This window comes from Tiliqua scincoides, chromosome 1 (assembly GCF_035046505.1).
Source record: "Tiliqua scincoides isolate rTilSci1 chromosome 1, rTilSci1.hap2, whole genome shotgun sequence".
Classification (NCBI taxonomy): domain Eukaryota; kingdom Metazoa; phylum Chordata; class Lepidosauria; order Squamata; family Scincidae; genus Tiliqua; species Tiliqua scincoides.
The window spans coordinates 50,048,753-50,068,442 of record NC_089821.1 but is presented as its reverse complement, the minus strand read 5'-3'; the positions used below and the strand labels follow the sequence as shown (position 1 = coordinate 50,068,442).

At 46.8% G+C, this 19,690-nt stretch overlaps 1 protein-coding gene and 1 pseudogene across 1 annotated transcript in view; one reads left to right on the top strand and one right to left on the bottom strand.

The window, feature by feature from the left end:
* The window catches only part of PDE3B (phosphodiesterase 3B), an 87,177-nt gene extending 84,329 nt beyond the window's left edge, over positions 1 to 2,848 (bottom strand). The window contains exon 1 of the mRNA XM_066619355.1: positions 1,967 to 2,848. Coding sequence (XP_066475452.1) covers positions 1,967 to 2,848 — 882 coding nt within the window. The remainder of the gene's footprint in view (positions 1 to 1,966) is intronic.
* Positions 2,847 to 6,914, top strand: LOC136643917 (zinc finger CCCH domain-containing protein 13 pseudogene; annotated as a pseudogene).
* The last annotated feature ends 12,776 nt before the right edge of the window (positions 6,915 to 19,690 follow it).

The window sequence follows — 19,690 nt, the reverse complement described above, 5'->3', positions numbered from 1 at the left end:
GCTCCACCTGTATTACTGACAAGAAGGGCTTAATGAAGCTCCATTACTACAACCAGCAAGTGTTTCTGTCCTGAGAAGGTGAAATTCAATTCTGAAAGATGTCGAATACCACCTGCTTAACAACCTGGAAGACCATTCCCTAATTGCTAGTTCAGTTTCCAACATTTTGTCCTCAGGTCTTTATTTCATAACATTCCAAAAGATATAACACCAAGGAATTACAGGTGGGGCCTTGGTATTCGCAAGAGATCTGTTCTCGGACCCCCTGCTAATGCCAAAATTGGCAGATAATCAAAACTATGATAGGCCCCTTAAGCCCTCCAAAGGGGGAGCACAGCTCCAATCCTCTCCAGAGGGCTTTCTGAAGCCCACAGAGGCAGTCAGGATCCATCCGCTGTCTCTGCAGGCTTCAGAATGGCTAGTGGAGCCAAAAGAACGTGACTTCTGGTTTCTCAAGAGAAACTAAAGTGACATTTTTATGCTTTTTAAGACATTCTGAGGCCTGAGGGCATAAAAATGTCACTTCGTTTCCCTTAGGAAACTGGAAGTCATGTTCTTTTGGCTCCACTAGCCATTCTGAAGCCCACAGAGGCAGCAGGCAGACGCACACTGCTTCTGCAGGCTTTAGAAAGCCCTCTGGAGAGGACCAGAGCAAGCTCCAATCCCCTTTTGGAGGTTTCAGGTGAGACCCGAGTCTGGCCAGACATGAGTCCAAGGGACCTGTTGAGCCAGATCTGCGGATGCACTTGTAGTCCTTTGCATTGATGAGGCATAATATGTTGGTTCTCAAACCCAGTTTATTCTCTGTTAAGATCATAAGATAATCCTTTATTTGTTTAGGATGCAAGTCGATCCACATTTACTTGGGAGTAAGCCCAATTGACCAAAATTGGAATTACTTCTGTGTACACACAAATAGGATTGGGCTGTTAGTGAAGCTTGTCCTGATTGCTTGCTTTTACCAGTCAACTTAAAATGTAAGCAACACTGCAAAAGGCACTGTGAACAAACAACGTAATGCAAGATGAACCGTCTTGTATTAAACTCTTGTATTAAACTTTGTAATTAAATGACCAAGAAAAGCAGCATATAAATACTGGTGGTGATAGTGTTCACATTACATCTATTATGAGAGTGGTATATATACCTTGTATTTTCAAAATCTGCAGCTGTGTCCACCTAGCAGATCCTTTCTAGGTGGAAATTCACTGTTCACATTCTGAAAACTCACCAAATATCCCATTACAAACTACACAATCAAAAGTCTATGTACCATACTTAGAGCCCAATCCAATGCATGTCTACTGAAAAGTAAATCCCATTCTAGTCAATGGGGCTTACTCCCAAGTAAGTGTGGACAGGATTGCTGTCTGAGGGTCCAATCCTATCCACACTTAATTGGAAGTAAGCCCCATTGACTAGAATGGGATTTACTTCTGAGTAAACACACATAGGATTGGGCTCCGAGTCAGTACTACCGACCCAATACATTAAACACATCATTTCATTTTTGCATTCCTTTTGAATAGACAGCCACAGAATAATACTCATGAACACGGCTGCACAGTACTCGGTCGCACGTTTAACACAGAATTAAACATATGCAGACAAGCCTAAAGAGCAAAGGACAAAGAGCTGCAGAAGAGCCTAGTGAAGTGTTCTTTCTCCAAAGTGTTCTGACTTGCAGGCTGCTCTAGCTGCATGCCCACAAAGTGTGCTCGCAAAGACTGAGAGTCCAATCCTATGCATGTCTACTCAGAAGTAAGTCCCACTGAGTTTAGTGGGGCTGACTGACAGGAAAGCATGCACAGGATTGCACTCCTAGAGCCCAGTCCTGTGCAAGTCTACTCAGAAGTAAGTCCCATTATATTCAATGGGGCTTACTCCCAGGCAAGTGTGAGCAGGATTGGGCTGCCAAGCTTTCAGTTGCAGAAGTTATGGCTGCCCCTGCCAGGGGAAGGCTTACCTGTTCTTTGGAGATGCAAGGTAACGACGGTCTCCTGGACATTTTGCAGCCGCCGTAGGAACTGCCGGAGGTCTCCCCCAGGGACACGCAGCTGGATCTCCTCCTGGGTCGCAGCACGGGCACCTTCTCCTCCGCGCTGCCGGCAAGCCTCGGGTGAGAACACTGGGCGAGCCCCCGGAGCGGCGAGGAGCGCGCGGAGAAGGTGCGGCGCTCCCCGCCCAGCAGCGCCAGCAGGCAGCCCGCCGCCCCGACCAAGCCGGACAGCAGCGGCCTCAGAGCCGGAGGCACGGAGCGCAGGCTCGTGAGCGAGACCAGCCACACGAGGCTGGAGAAGACCAGGACCAGGAGGCTCCGGCGGAGCTTGAGGCTGCGCCGCGGGAGAGTCAGCCCCGCCACGGCGCCCAGCGCGGCCAGCAGCCGGCCCGCCGCCATGCGCAGCTCGGGGGCGTCCTCCGCCGCCTCCTCCTGGCGGGGCAGCAGCAGCCAGTCCCCCGAGAAGCAGCACAGCGGCAGCGCCAGGAGCCACCAGGGGCCGCCGGGCTCGTCCCGAGACAGGTAGCGGGTGAGGAAGAAGAAGGCGCAGGCGAGGCTGAAGAGCGGGCTGAGGCACTGGCACAGCCCGGCCACCGCCGCCGCCTGCGCGCCGGCCCCCCAGCCCAGCCACAGGAGGAGCGCGCAGGCGGCCGCGGCGCCCGCGCCCAGGAGAGGGCCCCGGTGAGCGGCCGGCAGCAGCGCAAGGAAGCCGAGCGGCGGGCTGTGGGGCAGCGGGGTCGCGCAGCCCTTCACGTAGCCGTTCCTCTGGCCGGCCTCGCGCTGGGCGGCGCTGTCCGGCTGGCGGGGGCCCCCCTGGCGAGGCGCGGCGGCTTCCCTGCCTTCCCTCATGGTGCTCGTCAGCTTCTCCTCGCGGCCGGCTCTGCCTTCCTCATCTCCTCCAAAGAAAGGCGCGCGCGGGACGGCCAGCTCCGCTCCGGGGGCGGTGGCGGGCGGGAGAGGGAGCTGCGTCCCGCCAGGACTCGCGTTGCCTCCCACACCTCCGCGGCCCCAACTGGAAGCGCGCGCGCTCACGCGCCCCCCGCTCCGAGGGGAGGGGTCAGGGCGCTGGCTGGAGCCTGGGCTTTCCTTCCCGTCCCGCCCCCACTGCGCCCACGTCACGAGGCTCTACCTGCGGAGCGGCCACAGTCCTAGCAGCCCCAAGGGAGGAGGGTTCTGACGGTCGCCTGCACCGCGGAGGAGAGGGCGTGACACAGGGACCTGCGGTGGGCGGGCTGGCAGGTGAGGCAGGGCCTCCCCACCAGAGTCCTTCGGAAAGCGCCACCGCCGTGTGAGGCGCCCAAGCACCCACAACCCACACGTTTCTGCTGTCCCCTTCTGGGACAGTTGTGGGTGGGTTGTGGGTGCTTGGGCACCTGACACGGCGGTGGTGCTTTTCGAAGGACTCTGGTGGGGAGGCCCTGCATCACCTGCCACCCCACCAACCCCACCTCCCTGCGCTGAAAAGCTCTTGTGTCGTCCCTTGCGAGGGGGAGCACAAATTGCAGTGGGGCTGTCCAGACTTGTTCAGCCACAGGGACAAGATTTGTGGAAACCATTTCAGATTTCCATAGGGTTCTGTGTGTCACTGTTACAAGCCCTTCTTTGCATACTTGGCCTGAGCACCATAGCCAGTTTCCATCACAGAGCTTCATGTTCTTTGGACGCCAAAGTTGATTGCATATTATTTTTAAATTTCTTCACAGCACTTCTTTTTTAAAAACCAGCTTAAAAATGTTCTTCTCCTTGTCTATATATCAGGTGTGGTGTCTTTAGTTTTGGGACACTGGAAGATAGCAAAGGCAGCGAGCAACAATCTCCCAAAACTTTTGACGAAAAGTTTTCGCACTACCATTGTTACAAAAATTCCAAAATTTCTCAGCCCCAGCAGGAATTTTTGTGCTGTGCTAGAGAGAAAGACCCAGCCAGCCTGACCAGAAAAAACTGAACAGTCTGAAGAGCATTTGTAACAACTAACTATTAATCTAACCAAAAGAAGGAACTAAGAGAAAGGCAAATGGAAAGGATGGCAAAGTTAGGTACACAGGTAAGTAAAACCACTTTCATTCACTCACAGCAACCCCATCTAATTACCTAAGACTAGGCAGCTGCTCAGGTAAGACTGTCACAGCAAGTAGCATACAGTCAGCCCCACATTGTCCCAGCTCTCCAGATGGTAAAACCTCCTCCCCAGTAACTAAGGGCCCAATCCACCAACACTGAGCTTCAGTCAAGGGGATGACAGCCCAGAAGAGACCTCCAGCGGCCTTGGCAGTGTCACTGGATATAGCAGTAGCCTTATATAGCAGGATATAGTTGTGGTGTCCCTGCCCCCTGCAGAACTGCTGGCTTTAGAATTGGGCTGCAACTCCCTCTGCTCTCTGTGTAACTGACTCTCCCTGGTTGACCAACTGGTTCTTCTAACTGCCAACTTTCCAGCTTCCCCTTTTAGAGGAGCTCTTCAAACATTCCAAAAGCCCTGCTTCACTCAAAATCATTGAAACTTAGCAATTTCCTATAGTAAAACATGTAGTGGAAATGTTTGGCTGTTTAAAAAAAGGGAGGGGCAACAATCTGAAACACCTTGTTAATAAAAACAGTTAATACAAAAAGAGTTGTCAGAGTATTGCCCCATTAAAAGAACATTTTTGACCTATGTGATAGAAGCTGCTTTTCATTACTCCATTCCATCTCCAAATCTAATTTAACGCCCAATACATTATGTCAATTCCAGAATATCTGTACCAAGTAGGTCAGCAGCAGATCTAAGTGCCACTTTCAAAATCTTTGAATTCAACATTCAAAGAGAATTCAACATTCTCCCTCTACCAAAAGGGGGCGGGGCAGAATTCCCACCAAATTTTTATTTTCTGAACAATCATGTTGCTCTTTATAAATTAAAGTTGCTTGACATTCTCATATCCCTTTGTGACCCCTTCTTCTTCCCTCTCATGTCTCATGCAAACATGAAGGTGGGGTATCTTATCAAATGTGCCTTATCAAACGTGAAGGGGCTGAATACTGTTATGTGCAGAACTTGGGCTCAATCTGTCTCAGGAGGACCAGAGGGAAAACTGCTGCAGGAGAGGAGGCTGCAGTACCAGTAGAGGCTGCTGTGTGCAGAGGCCTATAAAAGGGGCTGCACAAGCAAAGAGCAGATGGACCACCTGGGAAGCTGGGAGAGAAGGAGCGAGCTGGGAGAGACCAAGCTACAGAAGGAGAGCTGCAGGAAGGAGCCCCTGGGAGAGCCTCTGAGAACCAGGGAACAACCATCCAGCCTTTGCCTCAAGTCCTGCTGCCTCCTGCCTGCCTAGTGACTGGTCCAATGAAGATGTTCCAGAGCGTGGAGAAACTATTCTGGAAAGAGCTTCTGAGGAGCCCCATAGGAGCAGCCATCACACAAGGGGTGAAAATGTGGAAACAGCTCACGTTGTTGAAGAAGCACCTCACCTCAAGCCCGCTGAACAAAAGCGAAGCAGCAGCCTTAACAGCAATCGAAGCCGCACTTCGAGCAGACTCCGATCGCCCTCTGATGATTCTGCTCACCGTAGTGGAGATGATCAAACTGGTTTAAAGATCTTGCATAGTAGTTCCAGTGACAGAAAAAGAAGATGCCTAGAAATTTCTGGAGAGCGGAAGTCAAGAATTGATCAACTGAAACGAGGGGTTCCTAGTTGCAGCACATCCTCAGATTGACAGGATTCAAGAACTCACCGTTCAAGGCGAAGTTCTCCTGAATCAGATCGCCAAGGCCATTCCAGATCTGGGTCCTTTGATAGTAGAGCGAGAGCTCAGGACAGAGACAGGCATGAACATGATTGTGAACAGGACCGAGAAAGACGAGATGGGAGAGAGATTGGGACAGAAAAGCTACTAAAGACTGGTTGAGGAGCAGAGAATGTGATAGAATTCGGGAACGAGACAGACAGCGGGAAAAGCGAAGGGATGTGGACCGTGAAAAGGAGAGACCACTTCCTGAGAATACTGATCGAGACAGAGGTCTCAGTTCTTCCTCTCAAGCAGAGTTATCCAAGCACACTGAAACAAAACCAGGCAAAGAGCATCAAGAGTTTGAGGGAATTTGTCTGGATTCTGTCTTCCTTGAAAGAGAGAGACTAGATCAAGATTTGGGAACTTTGCAAGGATTCGAAGATGGGATCGAAGCCGAGAAAGTAGAAAACTTAGAAGGTGGGGATGATGAAGCCAAAATAGATGATATGCAGTCAATGGGATCTGGTGCTGGTGAATATGAACCAATTAGTGATGATGAACTGGGTGAAATTTTGGCAGATGATGCTGAAAAGAGGGAGGATCAGCAAGATGAGAAAATGCCAGATCCTGTGGATGTCATAGATGCGGACTGGTCTAGTCTTATGCCAAAGCAGCCAAAAGAACCCAGGGAGCCTGGAGCTGCCCTTTTGAAATTTACTCCACGTGCTGTTATGTTGAGAGTTGGCATTTCCAAACAACTGACTGGCTCTCCACTTTTCTCAAAAATAAAAGAAACCTGTCAGAGAGCTTTGGAGAAACCAAAAGATGCTGAAAGCCTTTTTGAACATGAATTTGGGGCCCTGAATATGACTGCTCTGTTGCGAAAAGAAGAGCAAGCTGGTCTGTTATGTAATCTTGGTCCATGTTGTAAGGCCCTGTGCTTTAGAAGAGATTCTGCAATACGAAAGCAGCTAGTGAAAAATGAAAAGGGCACAACAAAACAAACATACACAAATCCTCCAGTAGTAGATAATGACTTGCTGCGGTTGAGTCTACGACTGTTTAAACACAAGACTGTGCGCCAAGGTTCTGGATAAGAAAAAACAGAGGACGCTAAAATTTCGCAAACATATTCCGGAAATATGCATGTCCTGAACCACACTCTGTACTCTTGTCACTATTTGATAATTTTGATGTTTCTGTCTTTAGTCCCTTTTGAGTCTAGCACTGCTGGAAGATGAAAAAACTATTTCAGTTTGTGTTCATTATGTATTGGGATAACAAGGAAAGTATTTAGTTCAGAAATTCAAAAAGTGTTCCATTTGGTTCACTGCATGTTTTAGACTCTGACTTCCAACTACAGATCTTATTTAATGACTCACTTGTATGTAAGAGTGTAAAGATGTCCATTTTTGGAGACCTGTTTTATCATGAATTAAATTTTTAAGAAGAAAACAGTTCTGCTTCCAATTTTCCAACAGTTCCAATTTTATAACGTATATAAAGTTTCTTCTATTAAAAAAAAAATGTTATGCAGGATTGAAAGAGACCACTAACACCAAACAATCCTATTCAACTTTTGAGCTCTAGTAGAGCCGTGCCAACAGGGCGTGTGCGGCATCCTGTGGTGGTGGGACAGTCACGGAGGCCTCCTCAAGGTAAGGGAACATTTGTTGGGGCTGCATTGCAGCTGCATAGATGCTGGAAAATTGGCTAGGATTGGGTGTTTAATTTTCTGCAAAGCACATATTATAATTTTAGTATTCAGAAAGAAAAATACATAGCCCACAACACTCCAAATTTGACAATTGTTGAAAAGAAGCTGGTCTGGATAGTAAATGTGGCAATATCTGCAGATGCAGGAACTGAAAAGAAAGGACAGGGCAAGATCACAAAATATAAAGATTGCAAATTGAAGTTGAATGCTTATGGCAGAAAAAAAGCTAAAATTTTACCAATCATCAGTGCTTTAGGCGTGATGCCAAAAGATTTGGAAAAAAAACAAACCTGAACATCCTAGGAGTAAATAAAATCACTACACATCAACTACAGAAAGCAGTCTTACTTGGAACAGCACATGTTTTATGGAAATATCTGTGAATGTCCAAGGTCCATAGAAAGAACCTGACATTCAACAGGTTAAATCTAGCCACCAACATTTGGTAGACTGTGCATAAGATCCATAATAATAATAATGATGCAAGCCAATCCTTGATGGTTCTCCTTAAGTAGGAGGAGGGCAGAAGGTGTGGTTTAGAACAGAAGTGGGCGAACCCAGGCCCATGGGCCATTTACAGCCCTTGGGGACCCCCAATTTGCCCTCTGGCCCATTGAAGACTGCTGGAATGCGCACTGGCCCATTATTTTAAACCCCCCACATTGCCTCTGAACAACATGTCTCCATGTGTTTCTGGTTTGGTCTATATGTTTTCACTGTGCAAGATGCATGTGGCAAACAGTTCATAGTTCTCATATGGTTCTACATGCCTGTATTATTGTTCTATTATAAACTCTGTAAAATTCATTTATTCATACAAGTTCTCTCTAATATATTCGTTTATGTAAATTTATTCAAATTTGAGATGTAAATTAATTCTTTTTTCCCCAGCCCCCAACACAGTGTCAGAGAGATGATGTGGCCCTCCTGCCAAAATGTTTGCCCACCCTTGTTCTAGAGGTTGAGCTGTTGCGTTGCCTTAAAAAGCTAAGCAGGATCAGACCAAGAGACTAGTGGCATTATCTGTGCAGGGTAGTGGAGTGTGCAGGAGTCAACTGGGGAAAAAACAGATAACTTTGAAGAACTGGTTTGAAGCTTGGTTGCAGCTGCCTGTGAGAGCTTGGCAAATGCAAGAGTTGGCAGCCAGGATGATGTCTGCACTATGAACTGAAAAGTGGAGAAATGGAGGTTCTACAAGATTGTCTCATGGAATAATACTTATAAAAATCTCATTGAAAAATGAATTTATGTTCATCCCGCCTACATAAACGGCCTTGAGTCTATTGAGAAAGACAGCATATAAATATTGTAATTAATTAATTATATTTGCACATGACTTATACAGCCTAATCCAACTAGCTGATCACAGTTGGATGAAGGTTTAGATGGGCCTTTGGTCCAAGCCAGGATGGCTTGTCTTGTGTTTGCATGCCAAACCGTAGCATTATCAAGGAAGTAGTGGCTGGTGTAACATCCTTTTTTGAGTCAGCACCCTGATATCTTACAGCCCAATCTTGAGCTTCCTAGGGCCCAGGGCTGCAGCGGTTCCTGAAATGGTGACCAGGTATATGAACATGCTCCGTTACCCCATGTAGTGCCCAGGCAGCCCTGATGGGTCTCCTCAGATCTGCGCCCGCTGTTGAGCAGATTTGAGGAGACCCATGTTGGGTCTCCTGGGCCGGAAGGGGGGTTAGGATATGGCGACAGGGACTGCTGCCATCTCTGCCCCCTCCCGCCCCCTGCCCCAGAATGCCTCCCCACTCCAACTTACCACTGCACTGCCCAGTGCTCACCCGGAGCTCCAGGTAGTGTTTGTCTGTCCTTCACTCAGTGCTGGGCCAGTGCAGGCCTATTACGATTGGACACCTAGCCTTGCAGCTGCCACTACCTGACCAACCTAGGTCAGCCTTACTTGCTTGAATTCCTGGATCTTGCCTAAGCCTTGAGTGATAAGATACCCTGGTCTATGTTTAATCCTTTGCCTACTGTGTTCCCCTTGATGTTGCCCGTGTCAGATAAGATACCCTGGTCTATGTTTAATCCTTTGCCTACTGTGTTCCCCTTGATGTTGCCCTTGATGTTGCCCCTTGATGTTCCCCTTGATGTTGCCCGATGGCAACATCAAGGGGATGTATGATGGTATCAAGCAGGCCCTAGGTCCAACACAGAAGAAAATTGCCCCTCTGAAGTCTGCCACAGGCGAGGTCATCCAGGATCGGGCGCAGCAGATGGAACGCTGGGTGCAGCACTACTCTGAGCTATATTCCAGAGAAAATGTAGTCACCGAAGAAGCACTGAACAACATTGAGTGCCTGCCTGTGCTGGAGGAGCTTGACAGTGAACCAACCCTAGAAGAACTTCACGTGGCCCTGGACTCCCTTGCCTTTGGCAAGGCACCTGGAAAAGACAGCATCCCTGCTGAAGTCCTAAAATGCTGCAAAGAGATCATCGTCACTGAGCTGCATGAAATCCTCTGTCTCTGCTGGAGAGAAGGTGGAGTACCTCAAGACATGAGGGATGCAAACATCATCACGCTGTACAAGAACAAAGGTGACAGGGGTGACTGCAACAACTACCGCGGCATCTCTCTCCTTAGCGTTGTAGGAAAGCTGTTTGCCCGAGTTGTACTAAAGAGGCTCCAGGTACTTGCAGAGAGCGTCTATCCAGAATCGCAGTGTGGATTCCGAGCCAACAGGTCCACCACTGATATGGTATTCTCCCTTAGACAACTGCAGGAGAAATGCAGGGAACAACGACAGCCACTCTTTATAGCCTTCATAGATCTCACAAAGGCTTTCGACCTGGTCAGCAGAGACGGCCTCTTCAAGATTCTCCCCAAGATTGGATGTCCACCCAGGCTCCTCAGCATCATCAGATCTTTCCACAAGGACATGAAGGGCACTGTTGTCTTCGATGGCTCCACATCAGACCCTTTTGACATCCGAAGCGGAGTGAAGCAGGGCTGTGTTCTTGCACCAACCTTGTTTGGGATTTTCTTCGCTGTCCTGCTGAAGCAGGCCTTTGGAACTGCAACAGAAGGCATCTATCTCCGGACCAGATCAGACGGAAAGCTCTTCAACCTCTCCAGACTGAGAGCAAAATCCAAAGTCCAGCTGAAATGTCTGCGTGACTTCCTCTTTGCCGACGATGCAGCTGTCACTACCCACTCTGCCAAAGATCTCCAGCAGCTCATGGATCGTTTTAGCAAGGCCTGCCAAGATTTTGGACTGACAATCAGCCTGAAGAAAACACAGGTCATGGTTCAGGATGTGGACTCACCTCCCTGCATTACAATTTCTGAGCATGAACTGGAGGTTGTCCATGACTTTGTGTACCTTGGCTCAACAATCTCCGACACTCATTCTCTCGATACCGAGCTAAACAAGCGCATCGGTAAAGCAGCTACCACGTTTTCCAGACTCACAAAGAGAGTCTGGTCCAACAAGAAGCTGACGGAACATACCAAGATCCAGGTCTACAGAGCTTGCGTCCTGAGTACACTTCTGTACTGCAGCGAGTCATGGACTCTTCGCTCACAACAGGAGAGGAAACTGAGCGCTTTCCACATGCGCTGCCTCCGACGCATCCTTGGCATCACCTGGCAGGACAAAGTTCCAAACAACACAGTCCTGGAACGTGCTGGAATCCCTAGCATGTATTCACTGCTGAAACAGAGACGCCTGCGTTGGCTTGGTCATGTCGTGAGAATGGATGATGGCCGGATCCCAAAGGATCTCCTCTATGGAGAACTCGTGCAAGGAAAGCGCCCTACAGGCAGACCACAGCTGCGATACAAGGACATCTGCAAGAGGGATCTGAAGGCCTTAGGGATGGACCTCAACAAGTGGGAAACCCTGGCCTCTGAGCGGCCCGCTTGGAGGCAGGCTGTGCAGCATGGCCTTTCCCAGTTTGAAGAGACACTTTGCCAACAGTCTGAGGCTAAGAGGCAAAGAAGGAAGGCCCATAGCCAGGGAGACAGACCAGGGACAGACTGCACTTGCTCCCGGTGTGGAAGGGATTGTCACTCCCGGATTGGCCTTTTCAGCCACACTAGACGCTGTGCCAGAACCACCTTTCAGAGCGCGATACCATAGACTTTCGAGACTGAAGGTTGCCAATACCAATACTGTGTTCCCTAGCCAAGTTCTATGCCTCTGGGAAGTTACTCAGAGGCTCATTCCTCCTGCAGAATCAGTGCTGAACAGTACATATTCATTAAAACTTCTCAGAATTCATGTTTCTTAGATAGTCCAGCTAAATAAAATTTCATTTCAAATATATTTGGTTGTGACTTAACAATATATTACTGGAAAAATCTTGTCTAAAACCATGCATATGAGTCTGCACAGCACTTCTTTCATGTTGACAAAATGTTCCCAAGCACCTCAAGAATACAAGCTTTTATTTTATGTGTATGAATGCATAGAGTCACAGATGCACAATTCACCTGGTGCCATTTGTGATGTACAGCGGGATCCTTTCCATAACTGTCCTCCAAAATCTTATTGCTAGAAAAGCATGGTGTGTGACTACTGTTTAATAAGAAATACCTGGTCCCTGAAGCAGTCTCTATAGTCACAACTCAACCACAGAATGTAACTATCTACCATTCAAAAAATACTGGCAAGGGGGAGGGGGGAGAAACTGCCTCTGAAGAATCCATGCTCAAATGTTTGGTTGTGCAATGTGTGGTGACATACTCCATTTACAATACTAAAGTTACCCAGCGTTCCTGGCTTTTTAGCAGTGAAGGTCAGCCAAAGCATACACACAATTCTTCTATTTTGTGTCCATAGTATACTACAGAATTCTTAACTCATTCCCAAGTTCCAGTTTGAAGTTGGGTACAGTACCATTTATAATAAGAACTCTGAACTCTTGGTACAAGCCCCCCCCCCCAGTTGCTCAACTAGCCTACACTGATGATATTCAGCAGAAAATCTCTCCAGAATCTACATCTGCACAAGTATCTGTTCCAGGAAGGGCACTTTGCCAACTTCTTTATACAAACTGCCTGGAACACCTAGTTCTGAGGCAGTCATGATGATCCTAGTGAAATACACAGAACACAACATATGGAAGGTTATGGTTTACTGCACAAAACTCTGAGACCCTTCATACAAATGCCCATTCCAGAGACAGCGCTCTAGCTCTATTTCATTTGTAAAGGCAGCTCAGAACATCATGTTCTGAAGTTACCTTTGAGCAGTCATAATTGAGAAAGGTCAGGTTAGGCTTGTACATTTCCATACTTCATCCTATGGGGGGGAAAAGGCTTGCTCTTCATTCGGAAGCAAAACCCCTGTGGGTTGACTTTTGGCAGCCAAAAGTCTCCTCAGGAGAAGGGGGTTCCCTATGTTTATTTTAATTTGTGTAATCCCACTTTCCCAACTACCTCAATCCTCACCTTGAGTGACATAGATGATTCCAAAGACTATAAACTCAGGCTGTTGTGGCTCCAGGTTATTCACTTATTCAGCTCCTACTCAGCTAGTGACAGGAACCAGTGACACATCAGCACTGGAAAATGGATCCCTTCTGCACTGCAACAATCCTCAATTTCTTCTCTATTCTCTATAGTTATGCCTTTGAAACAAGAAGGTTTATTCTTGTAATATGTCCTCCTAGGTAATGAATTCCTAAACAATAACATATACAGGATGACATGTTATTTTAATATATTTTATAAATGTTTTTGTTAAATTGCTGTCTACTGTAGTGGTCCAGTGCAGCTCATGCGGGGGGGGGGGAGTAATTTTTAAACCAAGTCCTTGGTTGATACGCTGCCACTGGAGAATTTGCTCCCTCTCCCAAATCAAGGGTAAAGCTGGAGCACCCTTCTTAACAATATCTCCCATCTAAGCTAAACCCAGATTACCAGGTTCCTCTTAGCCCAGAAGCCAGTTGCTATAGAAATCTTGGAAGCCAACTGTCCAGGTTATCCTCAGCTCCTAAGCAGACATACAAGGTATCGTACTTGCCTTGGATACCAATAGCTCTGAGAACCTGTTGGGGCAAGGGAAGATAGTTCTTTGCTGTGGACAGAAAGACTGGGCAAGCACCTGGTACCTGGGGCAAGTGCTAGAAAGTTGAGTAGGATTGTGCCGTTAGATGGGTTGCAGAGGACTGTAGTGGAGGGGAAGGCCAAGAAAGACATGTTGCTCAAACACAGTTCTTGCACTTCTCTAAATCCAGTCCTAAGAAAGCAAATACTGCAGCCTTAATAATTACATTACATTACATCTCTCTCACACACAGAGTAAAATCTCCCAAAACACTGCTTCTGTTAACCATGTTCTGTTACAGTATTCTTCATCTTGGGTGTGACTGACAGGGTATTTAGCACCAATCTATGCCAGTTTTTGGCCTTATCCTTAAATATACCTCCTATACACTGTTTCACACAGCACTTGGCTTTGCAGGAACATATTCATAAGAACATAAGGGCCCAATCCTATCCAACTTTCCAGTACCGGTGCATCTGCAATGCAGCCTGGGGGTAAAGGAACAAATGTTTCCTTACCTTGAGGAGGCCTCTGTGACTGCCACCCCACCAAAGGATGCAGGGCACGCCCCATTGGCACTGCTACACCAGCCCTTGAAAATTGGATAGGATGGGGCCCTAAGAAGTTCCCCACTGGATCAGGCCATAGACCCATCTAGTCCAGTTTCCTGTATCTCACAGTGGCCGACCAGATGCTCAGGGAGCACACAAAACAACAAGAGACTTTCCCTTGCAGGAGTTCCACAGACTAATTACCCTGCATAAATAAGTATTTTGTTTTGTCTGTCCTAACTCTCCCAACACCCAATTTTAGTGGCTGTCCCCTGGTTCTGGTGTTGTGTGAGAGGGAAAAGAACATTCCCCTATCCACTCTATCCACCCCCTGCATAATTTTGTATGTTTCAATCATGTCTCCCCTCATGTACCTTTTTTCTAGACTGAAGAGCCCCGAATGCTTTCCTCATAAGGGAGGTGCCCCAGCCCAGTAATCATTTTGGTTGCTCTTCTTTGGACCTTTTCTATTTCCACTATATTCTTTTTGAGATGTGGCAACCAGAACTGAATGCAGTACTCCAGGTGTGGCCTTACCATCAATTTGTACAATGACATTATATTAGCCATTTTTTTCTCAATACCTTTTGTAATTATCCCAAGCATAGAATTAGCCATCTTCACTGCTGTCGCACTTTGGGTCGACACTCTCATTGAGCTTTCCACCAGCACCCCAAGATCCTTCTCCTGTCACAGACAGCTCAGAACCTATTAGCCTATATGTGAAGTTTTGATTTCCCCCCCAATGTGCATTACTTTACACTTACTTACATTGAAACATATCTACCATTTTGCTGCCCATTCTCCCAGTTTGGAGAGATCCTTCTGGAGCTCCTCACAATCTCTTCTGGTCTTCACCACTCTGAAAGGTTTGTGAGGCAAGACTTACCCTTACAAAAGCCAGTGTTGATTCTCCCTCAGCAAGGCTTATTTGTGTATGGGCACAATCCTAACCAGGTCTACTCAGAAGTAAGTTCTATTTTGTTCAATGGGGTTTACTCTCAGGAAAGTATGGTTAGGATTGCAGCCTAAGCGTTTTAAGATTTTATCTTTGATAAGGCATTTCACCTTCTTACCTGAAATAGATGTTAGGCTGACCTATAGTTTCCTGGGCACCCTCTCCTTCCCTTTTTAAAGATTGGTGTGACATTTGCTATCCTCCAGTCCTCTGGTACTGTGGCTGTTTTAAGGGACAAGTTGCATATTTTAGTCAAGAGATCCCTCACATTATGAAAGGTACTTTAATCGAGCTATCTAGCTGTTTTAAATCCATGTATACCTGTAGACTAGATTTGCACAGCTGGTGACCCCCAAGCCAAATGTTACCTACCAGCTTTGTCTGGAAGCCTTCTAGAGGTCCACTTAATCCCTTCCTTTGTTTTTGACATATGCCTGAGATTACACAAAGCAGAGGACTTGTCAGGTACTTGGTAGGACACAATACATCACTGATGAGCTGCATTTGTCTTGTGAGTTGCAAGTTTTGTAGGGCTGCTATAGGCATTTAATAAAATCTTCCATGGATACAATTTAGAATAATGAAGGTTGCTGGATTTAGAAATAGTCTTACATCACTGGAATTTTTAATAATGAAGGCATCATGTATGATGCACTGCTTGAACTCAGGAATCTATCAAAACAATTGCAAAGGGAGGATGTTACATTGCCAGAGGTTGTCCTGCTGTTGTCAAGGCGGGATCATATTTCTGCTTCCAAAGCAGAGACTCTTGGAGCAGAAGTGCCCAATAAAATGTGTGCAATACAAATGCTGAACTGAATTAACACAAAGCTGTAAAAGTCAATGCATCATTCATGGGACTGGCAAAGACTAAGTAAATCTGAATGATGATGGCACTCCCAAAACTAAAGTTCACTTCAAAAAAAATTTCAAAAAACAGTAACTTGGCTGTGTAATTGTGATACATGCCCTCTTTTTCCCCCCACTGCTTGCCTATTTTTCCTTATTTTTGGATGCTTCAACTCCCCAGAGGATTCTGTGATAGCTCAACATGCTGAAGCTGCTAGGTCATCCTCCTGAAGTAGATTTTGTCCTTTGTTGGTAATACCATTCCCAAGCAGCCATGTGACTGCATGTGCATTGCTTCTTCTCTGTCTGGGCTTCCTCCAGAGGCAATAGCTACTAGCCAACACTCCTATGGGCAGCCCAATCCTGAGCTGCCTGGAGTGCCCAGGCTCGGCGGCACTGAGAAGGGCTGCTGCTGAATCCTGCGCCTCCTGTGCTACCACGGGAGGTGCCAGAACCTTCCCCCAAGTAAGATAAGCAGCCCTGCAATGGGAAGCAGGAAAAGGCGCTCGTGTAGGGCGTGCAGTCCTCCACGAGAGCCCTGGATCCTGCGGAGCTGAGCTCTGCGGATCCTTCTCCCTCCCTCCCCCTGGAACGCCTCCCACCCACCCTCCGGCGCGCCTCCCACCCGCCTCCCCCCTCCCCGGAATGCCTCCTCGCCCCCCCCCCGTCCACGCTAGCCCACCTCCCGCTCCACAGCTCTGCGGTCCGGGAGACCGCCGAGCCGCAGAACCTGGGCGACCATCCCACACTAGCCCAGCACTGGCCAGCGCTAGGCTAGCACTGGCGGGAGCCCTGCAAACGTGCCTTACAGCACCAGCATGTTGGGCTCTGAGACTGGCATGTATCTGCCAATTGGGCAACCAAAAACAATTGGGCAACCAATCCAAACATACTGTAATAGATGACATGCTGCATCTGCTGAAATTCACTCCTCCACGCAATTGTTAAAAGTCCAGGAGCCCTGAAGTTCAAAATATGGCTACCCCTGGTCTAGGTAAACAGGTGGGAGGAAGTGGGCAGATAGTTCCCTCACCAAGTTAGGTGACATCAAGGTTTCTAGCAGCTGAACCTTATCCCCTGCCATGCTATAGCATGCAGCTGTGCCAACAGATCACAAGTTGCATGCTATGGTGGAGAGAAATGATCAGAAGGCCAACTACAGGTAAGTAAAACTTTTAGCCCACAATCCTAACCAACTTGCCAGCACTGCAATGGGCAATGCAAATCCAAGGTAAGGGAACAAACATTGCCTTACCTTGAGGAGGCCTCCATGACTGCTCCCCAACTGCAGGATGCAGCATATGCCCCACTGGCACAGCTATGCCAGTGCTGGAAAGTTGGTTAGGATTGCGCTCTTACTTACCTCTGGGTAGGCCTTCTGGTTGCCTATGGATCTACTTGGATGATGATGATGATAATAATAATAATAATAATAATAAAACTTTATTTTTATCCCACCCTTCTCCCCAAAGGGACCCAGGGCGGCTATCCCATGGCTTGGATCCATGCCAGCTATTTTGTTGGCATATGTCTGGGGAAAGGAAGGGGGGTGGCAAAGCTAGAAAATTGGAGATAAGATATGGTATGTGCCTTTGTCACCTAGAACCACCCCTTCCAAGTGGTGCAAGGCTGAGATAGGATTGGGCTAACAGTTTCTTAAGATCAAGGTTAAGGATACTTGGGCATGTTTTGCCAGGTCTGCTTTAAACCCAGCTATTGGATCCCAGGAGGCACACCAACCTACTATCCAGGAAGTGCAGAAAGCCAGGATACCTGAGACAACCCAAATACCTAAGAACCCAAATAAAAAGGAATTAAACTGGCTATATTTTGACTCCTATTGCCTTGCCTGCCTATTTCATGTTCACTGGTAATTCAGAGGGTTGTCCTGGCTGATTGCTTGCAAATGCTATTGCAATTTGATTTTAAACAAGAACATTCTGAGTTCTGTGTTTCTGGAAGTGGAAGATTTTTCCCAAGTGACTTCCCTCTTTCCTTAGCCTAGGATGGTGGTAGCAAATTGACCTACCAGTTCCCCCTCCCCATTCAGCTGCTGACCCATAAAATTGATGAAGCAGAAAGTGGTAAGTTGAGTGTTAACCACTAGCTACTACACTTCTTGAGCAGCCTCAGGCTTATCTGAAAACAACAGCTCTGCCACCTACCAAAATTGTTTCTTGCAGATGTGAAATAATAGGTAGTGCCAGACTTCCTTCATTGAAAGCTACTGTTTTCGATAAATGACTGACAGCCCAATCCTATCCACACTTTCCTGGGAGTAAACCCCATTGACTCTATGGGACTCTATGGGACTTACTTCTGAGTAGACATGCATAGGATTGGGCTGTGATTTTACTTACAGAGGATAGTTTAAAATTCTTACTACAAATCCTTTAGGTTTTTTCCTGAATTTTTGAAACATTGTTCTGCAATGGGTGAGGATATATCTGAATTCTATCCACTGTCCTGACAAGCTAAGAAGAAGAAACCTTCCACACTTAAATTTTTGTTGACAAATAGTATTGAGAAACAACCAAAAACCAAGAATTTTTAATTTGAGAAGAGTAAATAGTCCATGGATCCAACTCAATCAGCAGGCTGATTGCCACCCACTGTACCTGGAAGAAGCAGCTGTGTGCCCAGAAGAGGCATGGCCCAGGTGTGCCAGCCAACAGCAAGATGGACTAGGCCAGATGGATTTGGAAGCCAGTACACCCAGGCAGAAAGTCAATTCTTTCTGCTTGAAGACAAGTGTGCAGAGATTTGCAGCCTTAATTACTTGAGAGCAACACAGTGGAACTTGATTCCAAGTGAATATGCATGCAGCTACACTACCAGCTGGTATCCCAAGCACACTTTCCTGGGTGTAGGTCTTGTTGGTGCCAGTAGGACTTCTGAAGAAATATGCTCAGGATAGGGTTGCATGTTTCTCCACATTCTGACCATCAATGCTAGAACCAGCTGGCATGTCTTCCAAAGCAAGTCTGGAGAAAGGTTTTCTCTGCTGCATTGTGAATCCTAAAACCACTTTATATTTAATGATTAATAACTGAAGACACTCAAAGGAAGATAAAAATAGGTACATCTTGGCAGCAAAACAATTTTTAAAGTTAAAAAGGATTTCAACAACCATTTGAAAGTCAAATAATAACATTAAGGAACAACATGTAAAAAACATTATTTACTTTTTGATCTTTGTAAAGGTCAAATATTCCATTACAGAGTTACCTAATGAAAAGAGCCCAGGAAACAGAATGAAGAATGAAAGCAGGTCTTTGTTTCCACAGCTAGACCATCTGCTGTTCTTCTTTACGTGGTTGTTGGTACAGAGGATGTCGTTTGGGTGGCTGTTGCTTAACAACTAAAGGGAAAAATGGATAAGTAAACACAACCAGCAAACAAGATATGAAAGGCAGAAAAGATTATTTACTGAACAAGGTTACCAGCTCTGAGAGTGTATAAATGTTCAACAAAGACATAATGAAAATAATAGCTTAAATAAATAATAATAATAATAATGGTAGTAACTCTCATATAGGAGCAGAGCGAGAATTGCAAGAATGAAAGGACTACACTAGCTTTGCCTTCAGCAGAAAACTGTATCTTTATTCGTGATAAAAGAATGTAATATTATTCTTCTTCTGTGACTGTTCAGTGTGTGCTGTCAATTCTCCTTTACCAGCATGCTTTAATGTAGACTTCTCTACATTGGGGTGCCTGTGCATGCCGCATAAATTCTGAGAAGGAATGGAGGGTGCCACTGCAAAATGAATGCCAAGAGTCAGTCGAGCTGGGTACAAAATGAGATTTTGCACATATGTATGTACCATTAATAAGCATGAAACTTCCACTCACCCATAATCCATCCAGCCCCCCAGATGCACATGCTTTATAGACAACCAC